The 15,509-nt window shown below is 46.2% G+C and overlaps 1 protein-coding gene across 1 annotated transcript in view; it reads left to right on the forward strand.

Annotated features, from left to right (window-relative positions):
* The window catches only part of Cyfip1 (cytoplasmic FMR1 interacting protein 1), a 67,138-nt gene that overhangs the window by 49,117 nt on the left and 2,512 nt on the right, over window positions 1-15,509 (forward strand). Inside the window, 10 exon segments of the mRNA XM_051174283.1 lie at window positions 599-718; window positions 1,629-1,828; window positions 6,761-6,848; window positions 8,907-9,050; window positions 11,141-11,231; window positions 12,030-12,160; window positions 12,713-12,785; window positions 13,315-13,409; window positions 14,264-14,502; window positions 14,932-15,079. Coding sequence (XP_051030240.1) covers window positions 599-718; window positions 1,629-1,828; window positions 6,761-6,848; window positions 8,907-9,050; window positions 11,141-11,231; window positions 12,030-12,160; window positions 12,713-12,785; window positions 13,315-13,409; window positions 14,264-14,502; window positions 14,932-15,079 — 1,329 coding nt within the window.

Genomic DNA, 15,509 nt, shown 5'->3' on the forward strand with positions numbered 1-15,509 from the left:
TGTGTCTTGGAAATGATGGGCTTTTTTAGACCTAACTAGACATTCATAGGTAGCATGGCATATGAATGTCCTAATAAAGTAATCAGGTGTTTTGCTTTTCCTTCCCTACCTATCCGGGCCCCACCCCCACCCCCAAATGTGTGCATGAGCAGCACGCAGGCACGCACGCACACACATTTTTATTTTGTCTTGGGTGTTTTATGTTTAATTTTTGTTGTTTATAAAATCTTTGTGTTTACTTTTGTTTTTGTTTTTAGAGGCACGGCTTCTCTGTATATAGCTTTGGCTGTCCTGGGCATCGTGGGTGGGTGGGTGGGTGGGTGGGTGGGTGGGTGGGTGGGTGGGTGTGTGTGTGTGTGTGTGTGTGTGTGTGTCTGTGTGTGTCTGTGTGTGTGTCTGTCTCTCTGTGTGTGTGTGTCTGTCTGTCTGTGTGTGTGTGTCTGTGTGTGTGTTTGCATGAGTCTCTTCTTTGTACTGTTTGGGCTCCAGGGATTGAACAAGATGTCAGGCGTGGCCATAGGTGCCTTTACCTTCTGCCCCATCCCTCTAGGCTGTGTTTAGTCTTTACCTTGATATCCCTTGGCCTCTCTCCCTCCAGCTACTTGGGAGGTCCATTGACCTCAATCGCCTGATTACACAGCGTGTCTCAGCAGCCATGTACAAGTCTCTAGAACTAGCCATTGGGCGATTTGAAAGTGAAGATTTGACATCAGTGGTCGTAAGTACTAGAACTAATTTGTTTTCCTCTCTGTCGAGGAGTTAAATTAATAGTAGGTCTGTTGTTGTACAGACAACAAAAGATGGGAACTAACTGATGACCTTTGACTATGTCAAGTGTCATTTCATTACCTTCGCTTAGTGTTTATAATTTATATTAACTTAAAAGAGAAAATAATCCTGATCTTGAATAAATCACATCTACTGAAGACCAGGATTAGGAGTCCATGAAGTCCTGAGTAGATTAAAAGGAAGTGTTTGTGTATATTTCATTTTAAAACTTTGTATTGGATGATTTTGTCCAACTATAGGCTAATATAAGTGTTTTGGCATATTGAAGGTACACTGGCCTAAGCACTGATAGTATTCAAAAGATCAAATATTGTAAATTCACTCACCACCTACTGATAACCCCGTCATAAGTCAAAGTATATCTATATAGAGTATATTACTGTATCTATATAGGGTATATTACTGTAAATTCACTCACCACCTACTGATATCCCCATTGTAAGTATTTCTGTATAGAGTATTAGAGTATATGACTGGGGAAAACTGACCCAAAGTGGCCAATACCAGCTGGACTGCGTGCAGGTAGCAGAGGTGGCTTCAGGTTTAGATGGTAGTTGACAGTTAATAGTGTTGGGTAGTGATTTGTCTGAATTGCCTTTGTCGAAGGTGGCTGGAAGGCTGTAATGAATATGCTCAGATGACAATAGAGGAGAAAAGACCAGAGCACAGGGGGTGTGACTGTAGAAGTGGGGCCCCTCAAGCTGATGAACAAATTCTGGTCACCCACCAGGGCCCTATTCCATGTGCTTTTGGCTCACATGTCGGTATCTCCCCACATGTGACCTCCTTCCTGTGTGGCCTGTGTCTGTGCTCACGCGCCCATCTCTGTGGTCTTGTAGGAGCTAGATGGCCTCTTAGAAATCAACCGTATGACACACAAGCTGATGAGCAAGTACCTCACGCTAGACAGCTTCGATGCCATGTTCCGGGAAGCCAACCACAATGTGTCTGCGCCGTATGGAAGGATTACCCTCCATGTCTTCTGGGAGCTAAACTACGACTTCTTGCCCAACTACTGCTATAATGGCTCCACAAACCGGTAAGCCCGTCATTAGCCTGTCCAGATGCATTTACAATGGCTGCCCTTAGGCACTGACTTCCATAGACTTCCAACGTCACTCTCTCCCTCCTCTTTCCCCTATGATCTCTCGTGTTCTGGACTCTCAGCCTCCCCCCCTCCCCCGTTTGTTCCGTTTGCAGTCCTGAGTTAGCCCTTGGGCAGATGGTCAGGACTTGACCTATAGAATGACTGGTCAAAGGCTGGAGCCTGAGGCGGGAGAGCCGAAGTTCTACCAGCACACGTAGTCACGGCTGTAGACACAGTCCTGGTGTGCACTGGAAATGGCTGCAGGAACTGCATCTACGTTTAAGTCCCCCGATGTCAGAACGGGGCAGGTGCGGACCATGAGAGTGTGGCCCAGTGAGATGCCGTCCTCCCCGCTGTGTGTGTGTGTGTGTGTGTGTGTGTGTGTGTGTGTGTGTGTGTGTGTGTGTGTGTGTGTTAACGAGAGTGAGTAGCCAGTTCGGTGGTAGGGGGCGTGGCGGCAGCAGTGTCATACTGGTCAGCAGAGTGCAGTTTCCTTAGGAACGTTGTGCTCTCTCCGCCTGAAGACTCCCAGCAACAGGGTGTGCCCTTAAGGTGATGAGTCCCACCACTCGTCCCGTTGACTCCCACTGCCCAGTTAACCACTTCTGTCTTAATCTTGTAAGTAACCTGTAAGGAGACCATCAATAAACCAGACCTGCCTAGAATCTGACCTACTAGTTTTAGCACCCGTGACAAATGCTTAGCTCAGTGTCAGTCTTCCCTGAGTGGCTGGCGACCAGTAAGGTTCTAATTCCTTCACTGCCTCTGCAAGTATCAGTTGGCATTCTGGGTTAACACTCTTTCCTGTTGGTGATGGTAGTATAATCGGGTTCCATCCTGGAGTTACTGCCTTCAGTTGGCTTTTATAATCAGCTTTGGGCAGTGAGCACCTTCACAGCGATGTGCTTTGTATCTCCGCTCCACCTTCCCCTTCAGTTGGCTTTTATAATCAGCTTTGGGCAGTGAGCACCTTCACAGCGATGTGCTTTCTATCTCCGCCCCACCTTCCCCTTCAGTTGGCTTTTATAATCAGCTTTGGGCAGTGAGCACCCTTCACAGCGATGTGCTTTCTATCTCCGCTCCACCTTCCCCTTCAGTTGGCTTTTATAATCAGCTTTGGGCAGTGAGCACCTTCACAGCGATGTGCTTTGTGTCTCCGCTCCACCTTCCGTACCGCACGGTGGGCGTCTGTGTGTTAGATGCGCTCACTGGTATAAGGGTGTCTCACTGTTTTCTAGGCCCTTCCGGTGATACAGGAAGGAGTGCTTGTATGCTCACTGTTTAGGTTTCTGTGGCTGCTGGGAAGAGGAAAGGTGTTCTCTTGCAGTCCGAGTCAAAGTGTCAGCAAGCCAGACTTCCTTCTAGACTCTGGGTGGAATTCCTGCTTGTTAACGCTAGCTTGTGGTAGTGCTGTCAGTTGCTGAGGCTTATGGCTTGTAGCAGTATCTTTCCAGGCTCTACATGTGCCTTAACTCAAGCTTGTTCCTGTGACTCTCTTTCTCTGACCCTTATTTTCTTCTTGTAGGGACAATACACAGATGGATCAGGGGCCTTAATCTGTCCTTATTGTCACCAAGTCCGTCTGTAATGACCGTATCTCTGCCTTCCATGCTATGGAGAAGGCATTTGAAACTATCCTTTGGATGGCCACACTTTAGCTCATAGTATTTATCTGTGCTTGTATGTATCTTATTTCTGTATAGTTATCTGAATATTAAAACAGTCCTTTCTGACACCCCCACTCCCATTTCCTTACTGCAGTGTTAGTTTGAGTCTTCTCTGTCTATGGCTTGGACTTCCTTGAACCCGGAGAAAACCCCTTCTTTCATTCTCTGTCTGCCTGTCCAGTTACACAAAACCAGGGTGCTTTACGAACCGCTGTTTCTGCCTGCTGTGAAACACAACCTTCGCACTATAGTTCAGCATCTGTTTTCAGTCTTTTGGCTGTGGATGAAGTGTACAGGCGATACTGTGCTAACGCCACTTTGCAGGATGGAGAAACAGGGTCTCCATTCATTTCCTTTCCCTTAATAAGAGGACAGACAACCGGACAAAACACACAGGTCACCTGCACTGACACTCGTGCCTTCCTCTTTGTTCAGGAAACATGAGCTCTGTCTTCTGCTTGTCCTAGCTTTCTGTCACACTCTGAACCAAGCGCAGAGAGAGGAGTCGGTCAAGCAGAGCTTGAGAGGCCTGCTTGCAGGAGGAAACGGTAGAACTTGCAGAAGCTCAGACAGCTGAAGTTTGTAGAACCAAATATGGACGAGGCAACACTTTCACAAAGAAGGGGCTCTTGAAACCAGCATGGCTCCAGCATGGCTCCGGGGTGTTGGGGAACTGTGGTCTGAGTAATTCACAGAGCTTCCAGCAGTATTCATCTGCTGTCCTTGTCAGCAAGAATGTAGGGACTTACTGTGCACCCAGACACTACGTAGAAGACTCTTCCCTTGGTAGGGGGCCTTATGAACTCCTGCCTGCTTTACCTTCCCATAGAAACACCATAAACATCATTAAAAATCTGGCTGACGTGCAGATAGCGTAGCAGCTTGCTGCTCCCTCAAACATCAACACCCTAAAAGATAACAAAACCCAATAGGAAGATACCACAATGGCCAATATCCATTCTGGAATTAAGTATGCCTGCCATCAAAAAAGTATGACCTATAGTGAAGGGAGCAGTCAGCTCATAAAACACAAGCACAGCAATAGCAGTGCCAACGTAGTCGGAAGGCAAGAGTGTTAGTCATTGTGAGTATGCACACTGACTTAAAGAGAGTCAAACATATCAGAGGTAATGGTTTTATATGAGAGAATGAAATGTATTAAAACTGCAAAGAATATAGTATTGGAAGTGAGAACTCCATTTGCTTAGCTGAATATTATATTCTATATTGCAGAAAGCCAGTGAATTTCAAATTATTACAGTGGGAAATTTCTGAACCAAAGCTAAGAGAGTAAAAAAAAAAAGAATGAACAAAATGAGAATTAACTCAGGAAACTATGGCATAATGTCACATGCTGTTGTAGTTGTGATCCATAAGAGGCATGGCTGGAATGGAGAGAATTTGAGTTAACAGCCCCAGGTTTCCATCTTTAGTGAGAACTATAACTGCAGGGGGCTTGTGGGGCTTATCAGGTCAGACCCGGTGAGGGACCTGCTGGCTCAGCTCAGAGCAGAGTCATTGAGATGAGTTAGACTCAGAGCCATGGCGCTGGTAATGAACCCTAACTTCCCTATTGGGGATTTTGACAGCTCTGCTGGCCTCTGCCTGAGGGCACAGCATTTCAGAAGACTGCCTTCATTTCAGCACTAGCTGCTGGTTGGGGTCCCAGCAGCTAGTCCCTCCTGACCAACTGACCAGATTCAGGGAAAAAAAAATCTTCAAGCGTGGTAATGGATGGGCTGCCCTCCTAGTCTGAAGCATGTGATGTGGACTAGAAGATTTAGGCCAAGCAGAGGCCTTGGTTACTGCCATGTGGGCCATGTGGGCATGCTCGTGAAAACTCCAGCAACTGCCCTCCCACATTGTCCACAGCTGTCACGGCTTGTGTTTTTACTCTTTGGTCACATGTCACATGGCTGGTCATCCTATCTATTCTATCCTGAAGGCTTCTCTTTAGCAGAGACTCGGGTGTGATCCAAGAGGCCATCCGTGAATAACAGTAGTCACTCTTAATGTTCAGGAACTTCAGGGCTGTCTCCCAGAAGCACAATTAGCTGGTTCTTCTACCTAGGAATCATTCAATGTATAAATGTGATAAGTCAAGGCAAGGTAGAGAAAATACTGAGGGTGAGGGTATGTGTGTGTCTGTGTGTGTTGTGTATACTGTATATCCAATACACTGTATCATAGATGCATTCTACACATTAGAATGACAAAATAAAATGGGCAGTGGTGGCGAATGCCTTTAATCCCAGTGCTCAAGAGGCAGAGGCAGGTGGATCTCTGTGAGTTCTCGGCCATCCTGCTCTACAGAGTGAGCTCCAAAAGAGAAACCTTGTCTTGAAGAAGAAAAAAGAGAAATATATATATATATATATGCGTGTTATGTGTCATATTTAACGTTTAATTGATTATATATAAATAGCATTATTTTGAATATTTTAACTTTCTACTGTTCTGTGCATTTATGTATTTGTTTGTGGTAAATGGTTAAGTACATGTGTGCCAAGCATCTGGAGGTTAGAGAACAATTTACTGAAGTAAGCCCTCCTCCCCCATGTTGGTTCTGTGGATTGGGCGTGGCAGTAAGGGCTTCTATTCCCTGGTCCATCCCATGTTTCATGGCTGACCTTCATACTACACAAGGTCAGTGAGGGCCTGCTCTCGAAACCAAACCAGCCTCTTACTCTTGGGAAAGCAAACCAGGCCTTAGGTAGACACAGGAAAAGAACTTTTGTAGCAAACGCTGTGCATCTCATGTTGATGCTTGTCCTCCTTTGGTGACTGGGGCCCTCCTCTCCCTCTCCTGCCCTGGCTTCACTACAGATAGGTGGAGGTTGATGGGTATGTGACAGTCCCACGTGTGGGATCTGTCCTGCAGTGTGAGCAGCCCTGCACCCTAGGGTAAGGCTGCCTCTTCTGAGCAGCATCCTGACCAAATGCTCTCCCTAGGACAAATGTATGACCTCTGGCACAGGCATGTGCTCCCTGTATACACACAGGTGTACATAAACACAGATACAGAGGCAGCAGAAGGCACATAGACATCCATATGTATGGGCAAGTTGAGTGGGTTTTACTTTACTAGGATTTTCCTATTTGATGTTGTCATTCAACAGGGAAAAGATTTCAGACATGTAATAGGAAGCTTCTGAAGCTAAAGAATTGCTGTTAAATTCTGCTGTCTTTGTTTCCTCATGTGATCTTTCTGCTTTAGGTTTGTTCGGACGGTATTACCATTTTCTCAGGAATTTCAAAGAGACAAACAGCCTAATGCACAACCCCAGTATTTGCATGGGTCCAAGGTGGGTTATTTTCTGTTTGTGTTATGGTGGAGAGGCCTTGGAGAAACACTGCTCCCTGGCTTGGTCAGCCTGCTTTCTTTTTGTTTGGGTTTGGTTTTGGTTTTGGTTTCTGTGTTGCTTTGGAGGTTGTCCTGGAACTTGCTCTGTAGACCAGGCTGGCCTCGAACCCACAGAGATCCTTTCTTACAGTAGGAAGGGGTGGTATTGTCCCCTGTGGGCTGGGCCCTCCCACATCAATCCTTAACCATGAAAATACCCTACAGACCTGCTTCTTAGTTGAACTTCCTCTTCCAAGATCACAAAAGTTAACTGAGACAAGAAGGTATCCCATTTTATTCGTGATTGCCCTGAGTAAACTTGGATTATATTTTGACTTCCAGAGGTAATAATAGTTTTATAGCTTTAGATTTCCCAGAAGTGACATTTTCTTTTTTCTTTTCTTTTTTAAGATTTATTATGTATAGTGTTTTGTCTGCATGTCTGCCTGCAGGCCAGAAGGTGGCACCAGATCTCATTACAGATGGTTGTGAGCCACCAAGTGGTTGCTGGGAATTGAACTCAGGACCTCTGGAAGAGCAGCCAGTGCTCCTAACTACTGAGCTATCTCTCCAGTCCAACCTTTTCCTTCTATTTCCTTGTTAGAAGTAGAAAAAGCAGAAAGACAAGAATAAGTATCACTAACTTAAAATTTAATATCTAGCCAGAAAAAGAGTGATTTTTTTAAGAAGTTAATTGTTCTAACTTACCATACAAATAAGTTTGCTAGAGTGTTTTCACACTGTGTGTCATTATACTTTGTTCTAATTTTTGCTCTCTGGTGCCCCCTACCTCTGGTTAGTGCCTTTGCTTACCCTTCTGATTACATGTCACATATATTGTGGGACACACACACACACACACACACACACACACAGAGTAGGAAAGGTACCCTGTCGTGTTCATACGCTAGCGGGAGCTTCGTATTCAGAAGGAAACTGATTTTTAAAAGAAGAAATGAGGCTCTCCGTAGGCTATACACTAGAACTTCAGTTCTCCTCCTCAGTAACGGGTAGATCTGCTGAAACAAAATCAGCAGCAATGAAGAACTGGACCTCAACATTACATAGCAGCAGAACACGCTTTTCAGATGGCCATGGGAATCTGCCAGGCTAGACCATATTCTACCTGAGCCACAAAATAAACTTACACAAAATTAGAATCTGGAACTGGAATCATGCAGACTATAAGTTGCAGGGCTGGTGTTGGCATACAACTTTAGTCCCAGCTCGCAGGAGTCAGAGGCAGGCCCGGTCTACAAAGACAGTTCCGGGATAACCAGTGCTGTTACACAAAGAAACCCTGTCTCTCAAAAAAACAAAAAAAAACTTGAGAGGGCCAGGCATTGGTGGCACACGCCTTTAATCCCAGCACTTGGGAGAAGGCAGATGCAGGTGTATCTCTGTGAGTTCGAGACCAGCCTGGTCTACAGAGCTAGTTCCAGGACAGGTTCCAGAACAATACAGAGAAATCCTGCCTTGAAAAACAAAACAAAAAAGGTTAAGAGAGGCTGGGAAGTGGCTCAGTAGGTAATAGTATTTGTGCAAACATGAGGATCCAAGTTCAAACCCCAGCACCCATGTCAAAACACAGGGGTTGTCACCCAATGTGAAGAAAGGAACCAGCAGACCAAAGAAGTTTTAAAGGGAATTTAAAAGAGACACAGAAGGAAATGAAATCCTTTCATTCGGGAATCTCCCTGCTGTCCATACCTGGTCCTTCTAGACAGTTAGAGGCCCACCCTGCGTGAGAGTCTTTAATCATCGACCCCTACGGACTGCTCACCTGCTCCAGCATGCCTCCAGCCTCCGTGAGAGGCCAGCCTCCACTACCCCATCAGGTTCTCTGCCTACAGTTTGCTCTCAAAAGGGGTGAAAACCTCCACGAGGGTAAGGGCAGTACACACGAGGAAAACCGCTGCTTCTCTTCACCTAGGATGCGGTGTGTGTTGGACGTGCCTCCGCATGCCATCCGCATGCATGTGTGGGAACCATGTTGAAAACCCTGTCCTCTCTTCACCAGGCTTTGAACCTCGCCTACTCCAGCATTTATGGCAGCTACCGGAACTTTGTGGGACCACCTCACTTCCAGGTCATCTGCCGGCTGCTTGGCTACCAGGGCATTGCGGTGGTCATGGAAGAGCTGCTGAAGGTTGTCAAGAGCCTGGTGAGTTTCTCTGGAATTCTGGAATGACTTCTCCCTGTAGCATGGGTTCTGTGGGGTAGAGGAAGCCCACCATGGAGGGTGTGGTCCCTCTGCCTGGGCTATGAGTCTCTCTAACAGGCAATGTTTCCCTTAGCTCCAGACATTTTTCCAAACTAAAGAGAGTTGATCTTCTGGATATAGAGCTGTGTCACTGTACTGCCAGCTTCTCGGGAGACCGAGGCAGGAATTCTGCTCGAACCCAGGAGTTGCAGGCCAGCCTGGAGAACCCATGGCCCTTGAAGATAATACCCCAGTACCCCAAAAGGAATGACTGAAGTTATTTGTCTGGCTTATAGTTTTTTCGGCCGTTTTGAGATACAGTCTCACATTTAGCATGAGCTGGCCACAGTTGTGCTGCCGTGGCATCTAGATGGCTGGTGTTACATATAGGCTTCTTCCATCATACTAGGCTCTCGGGAATGTTTAATAACCATATTAACGTTGCCGCTCATATGCAGAAGTGATTCCTGTTTTAAACCGTTACCCCCTTTAGGGAGATGGAAAAGGAAAGATGCTTGCCGCAGTTTGCTTTCCCCGTTTGTTTCTGTTGGTGATGGTCTGTGCTCTGATATGTAGATCCTGGACAACCAAACGAGGGTCTTCATGTTCTTAATCACTGAGCCATGTCTCAAGCCCCCAATTCTGCAAAAATTCTTGTTTGTGAAGTCTGAGTTTTCATAAAACACAGATCTCCGGGAAGCATTTGTGTTAAGAAAGGGACATACTGACCACAGGAGCTTTAGTTTATCGGTCCTCGGGCATCCATGGTGGGCGGGGCAAGCAGCTATAGGGAAGCAAACCTCAGCTGTGAGGATGCTCTGCACAAGTGCTACAGTCTGAAAGAAGGCTCCTGACACATGAAACCGCATAGTTAGTGAGGCAAGGAAGCGCCATGTGCTTTTTCTTCTGGTGACTAATGTGGATAAAGGGCTTAAAATGCACATATGTAACTCCAGGGTGAGGTTGGCACTGTACCCATGTCTCCATCTGCATAGAAGCCTGTCTTAGGGTTAGTGTTGCTGTGACAAAAACATCACGAACAAGAGCAAGATGGAGGAAAGGCTTTTATTAGGCTCATTTCCATATCACTGGTTGTCACCACAAAGTCAGGGCAGGAATCTGGAGGCAGAAGCTGATGCAGAGCCCATGGAGGGGCACTGCCTCCTGGCTACACCCCATGGCTTGCTGAGACTGCTTTCTTGTAGAACCCAGGACCACCCACACCAATCAGAAATGAAATGCCCTGCAAGCCTACCTCTAGGCCGATTTTACAGATGCATTTTCTCAGTTGAAATTCCCTCCTCTCCAGTGATGCTAGCTTATGTCAAGCTGACATAATTAACCTGCATCGAGCCCTGTAGTTCCAGGTCTTTGCAGGCCACAGCAGTTTTTTCATGTTGACCAGTCCCTGTCTCCCTCCTCCACCCCGTGAGAGTGACTCTGTGTGTGTGTGTGTCCGTCCGTCCGTCCGTCTGTCCATTGACCATATGATCACAGGTCTTGCTTTCAGAGCTCTTATGCACAAGCCATCTTCCTGCCTCCAGCCTTGTTTTCTGAGGCAGCATGTTGTGGTGGAGTGGAACTCAAGGCGAGACTGGGTGGATTATAAACTACTCTCTTTGTCTCTCCAGTGCTGAGATTACAGATGTGCTACACCATTCACATTTTATGGCCTGATATGCCCAGAATACCTGAAAGTTGGGAGGGAAAAAAATTAGAAGTACTGACTTCCTATGGCTAAACTCAAAGATGACATGGCCTAGCCTTGAAGCCATCCTAAGCCTGTCAGAGGACATAGAAAACTGTCCTGTGAGAGAGAGCTAATGCTCCTGGAGCTGCTGGCACTCATGGTGTTGACAGGATCAGCATAGGAGCTACTTGGCCACGTCTGTCACAAAAGCGAGGCTGGGTTTAAAGGAGTATGGACATAGTCGTCTTTGTAGATAATCTGGTGGAGGGCCCTATCCTTCCACCGGAGGGGTTTCATTCCCTGGCCACAGCCCTCCGTGGGGATGGATGCTGGCGGCTAACACAGCCTTTGTGTTTTGCAGCTGCAAGGCACAATCCTGCAGTATGTGAGAACTCTGATGGAAGTGATGCCCAAGATCTGCCGCCTTCCCCGGCATGAGTACGGCTCTCCTGGTGAGCAGGGCTGGCTGGGGTGCCCGTCCCTCGTGAGTGCATCCCTCCCTCCAGAGGACGGAGTCAAATTGGAAGCTATTGAGGAGAATCAGATTTGTCTTTCCCAGCAGAGAGGAGTGGGGTAAAGAGGCTCAGACAGGATTTGTCTTTGAAACTGTGCAGGCAGGAAGTTACTTTGGGATGATTCCTTGCAGTTAAAGCTGAGGGAACCAGCTTGTCAACCAGCAAGGATTTTGATAGTGTGGTATTGAATACACTGTTATCCCAGCTCCTGAAAATGATTCCCTACCACGAGGGCCGTTAACTACCAGGTCCTGTTGCCCTCCTAGCCTTAAAAGCATTCAAAGCGGCCCCAGGGCCCTGCTCCCTCCCCTAGTCTCTCGCCCATTTGATAGTCTTCTTGGTCTGGAAAACATGCTGCCCTATCTGGCTCACAGGCTCTAAGAACTTCACCCAGAGTCCTTGGATATATACTTCCAGGTCAATTTACATGACTTCCTGCAGGCTGGTATGAGGCCATCCAAATAAATATCCATCGTGACCTCAGCGTTACTTTAGGGAATTGTCACTGCAGGGTTTCTGGATAGATGCATCCCGTTTCTCAAATGCCTTACCTGAACCCACTGGAGATGCTGTGTTCTGCTAGTATGGTGTCAGACGCTAGGTCTTGGTTTCAAGGATGTGGCAAGTGATCCAAACCGTCGCTGCTAGAAGGCTGTGGTGATCACAGCCAGGTGGTGTGAGAGCGGCAGGCGCTCATGCTGTTCCTGACGCCCACCCTGGCTTCTGCTGCCGTAGGCATCCTGGAGTTCTTCCACCACCAGCTGAAGGACATCGTGGAGTATGCGGAGCTGAAGACAGTGTGCTTCCAGAGCCTGCGGGAAGTGGGCAACGCTGTCCTCTTCTGCCTGCTCATCGAGCAGAGCCTGGTGAGTTCTCAGCTCAAGGCTGTTCACTGCTGATGACAACGGACTTTTTGCTGTGGCTGTGGCAGTGCTTTAGTAAGGATATGCGATGGGCAATATTGCAAAGTACCGTCAACTTTTTTTTTTCTTCCAGTTTTTCAAGATAGGGTTTCTCTGTGTAGCCCTGGCTGTCCTGGAACTTGCTTTGTAGACCAGGCTGGCCTTGAAGTCACACAGATACACCTGTCCCTGCCTCCCAAGTGCTGGGATCAAAGTTGTATGCCACCACCTGGACATAATCACATTTTCCTGGCTGTTTATTGATTCCTTACATATGGAAAACAAGAATATGATGTTTCAGGAGTTTCAAGGCCAGGCAGTGGTGCTGTGAACACCTTTAATCCCAGTACTCAGAGGCAGGTGGATGTCTCAGTTTAACGCCAGTTTTTCCTGTGCCCCAGAGAAGTAGCTCAACGGGACATTCCCACTATCCCAGGGACTCCGGTGGACAGACTAATGTTTATTTTATACTAAATGGGATCCCTTCCCAGGCTAACTTTCTCTACCCTGCCTCAGTCTTTAGAAGAAGTCTGTGACCTGTTGCATGCAGCCCCTTTCCAGAACATCTTGCCTCGAGTCCATGTGAAAGGTGAGTCGTCTGCATCACGAACCAGAGTTCAGTTACAGCCAGGGCATCCCTGTGGGGAATGTCTGATCTAGTTAGTATTCATTGAGTATGACTATAATGACATCTGGGATTTGTTTCAAAATAGCACAGAAACGGAGATTAAAAAAACGGATGAAAAAGGATGACCACTAAGTTGACAGTTGTCACAGGGGACGAGGAGTAAAGAGGTTCATGGCACGGTTGTGCTTTAGGTCACATTTAGAATTTTCAGTGAGTTTTGAAAACTACGTATTAAATGTAAACTCATTCATGCCCCCTATTCTGTGGGCTGATAATTGCATGAAACAATTTACAAATTAATACATTGCACAAGTAAACATCAGCTGGAAGTTGTAAATGAGCTATCTTAATATACTACAATATACTCTTTCCAAAGGGAAATGTACATCATGGAAATAACTGTATCTTTGGGTCCTTTTAAAAAATTAAATTTTTGCACTTGCTTAGTCTTGTGTAAGGACAGAGCATGATAAATTATTTTCCCATACAGAGGGGGAGAGAGTTGATGCCAAAATGAAAAGACTGGAATCCAAGTATGCCGCGCTGCATCTTGTGCCCCTGATTGAGAGGCTGGGAACCCCACAGGTAAGGGGTGCTGTGGTCACCAGGGATCGCAAACGGGCGGAAGTCCACATCAGCCCAGTTAAGGGTGGGAAACAGATGTCATTGTGCTCAGATCTCCATCTCTAGGGGTGTCCTAGTGCAGCAAGTTGGGAGGATTAGGACAGTTAGGTAGAAAGGCCTTAAACATCTATGTCAGAAACATAGATGTACTCTAAAGCTGTAAAAAAGATGTGACCTGTTGTCAAACATCCCTTTCGTGAACAAAGCCTTTATTTTCTCTTTTGGTTTTTTAAGGCAGGGTTGGTCTGTGTAGCACTGGCTGTCCAGGAACGTACTCTATAGACCAGGGTAGCCTTAAACTCAGAGAAAGCTCCACCTGCCTCCTCTGCCTCCTATTGCTGGGACTAATGGCGTACACCACCACTGCCCCACTGAACAAAGAAGAACTGTAACAAAAGGCAGAGTACCAGAATAAAGTTTACTCTAGATCTGCCATACTTGTTAGCACAGTATCAGTTTGAACCGTGTGTGCGTGTACTTTATTTAGTGGCAATGCTGGCTTCTACCCACTAGAAACCCAGTAGAATTTTTGTGTGTGATTACCATATGACCTGGAGTCAATGCTGCCTGCAGTTAAAGATAGGTGTACTTTATTCTTCTTGACTCATCTATTTTAATCTTTACGACATACTTAATTACTGATCTAACTTATCAATTCTTGTTTCCACAAACCCTCTTCTGCCAGCTTAGCATTTTCTATCTAGTATGTCATAAGCAACGGGAATGTCCCGTTGAGCTCTGTATGGGTAATGTGTTTTTAGCCTCCAATACTCTATTTCCATGGCTTATAATAATACTCCATGTGCTTTTTGCAGCAAATTGCAATAGCAAGAGAAGGGGACTTACTGACCAAGGAGCGGCTTTGCTGCGGCCTATCCATGTTTGAGGTCATCCTGACACGGATCCGGACCTTTCTGGATGATCCTATCTGGCGGGGGCCTCTGCCCAGCAATGGAGTCATGCATGTGGATGAGTGTGTGGAGTTTCACAGGCTGTGGAGTGCCATGCAGTTTGTGTACTGCATTCCTGTAGGGACACACGAGTTCACAGTGGAGTAAGTATGTGTTCTGTGACTCACTCTCTGGAAGAGGACAGTACTTACTGCTTGGGAGGTGGTTGATGAAAGAATTCCAAGTCAGCACTGATGACAAAGCTCTTCTAGAGAGTGCAGACATTGCCCACTGGCTAGATGCTAGTACAGTGGGTTTCCTTCCATAATGCCCCCCCCCAAAAAGACTCAAGATAAGGATACTGGAGTTATCTGAATCCAAAGCAACTCAAGGCAAAATCTGTTTCTGGGGAGTATGTTCATAGAGTTGTTCCTACCAAACTGACATTTACCTAAGTTGGGAGATTGCTTGTGCTCATCATTCTCCTAAGAATCTGTATAGACAAAAGACTTAATGGACCCTGATAACTGCTCTTTGGAGACAGACTCACTGGAGTCTGTCTGTTTGTCCATCCTGTTGCTTGTTTCTCACAGGCAGTGTTTTGGTGACGGGCTCCACTGGGCTGGATGTATGATCATTGTCCTTCTTGGACAGCAGCGGCGCTTTGCCGTGTTGGATTTCTGCTACCATCTTCTCAAAGTTCAGAAGCATGACGGCAAGGATGAGATCATCAAAAATGTGGTACGTACACATTTTTCTTGGGGAGGAATTGCAAGTTTAAACAAAAAGAAATCCAGAAAGTTCTTCTTAAATTGGCTCTATTTCCTTTTCTTTTTGCAATTAGATCTACTTCCCATCTTACTGTAGAGACTCTCTATTCAGGTTATTGGCTTACCGCTCTAGTCTTCTGGCTTTCAAGTCATGATGTGCTTTTGTAACTGCTTTTATCATCTCTTCCTCATCTTATGAAGGTCCCCGTAATTGAATTATAGAAAATAAGTCAGCCATTATTATGTTCTCACACTTTCTTTCATCTCTCCTTTTAGAACATTATTGTGAGACTTTTTCTGCCTTCCATGTGACTGGCTGACTGATTTTGGTTGCTGCCAGAACTAATCACAATGTGCTTAAGAAATACTGCCATTGATTATCTCACTTTTAAATGTGCGTG

This window comes from Phodopus roborovskii, unplaced genomic scaffold (assembly GCF_943737965.1).
Source record: "Phodopus roborovskii unplaced genomic scaffold, PHOROB, whole genome shotgun sequence".
NCBI classification, from domain to species: Eukaryota; Metazoa; Chordata; class Mammalia; order Rodentia; family Cricetidae; genus Phodopus; species Phodopus roborovskii.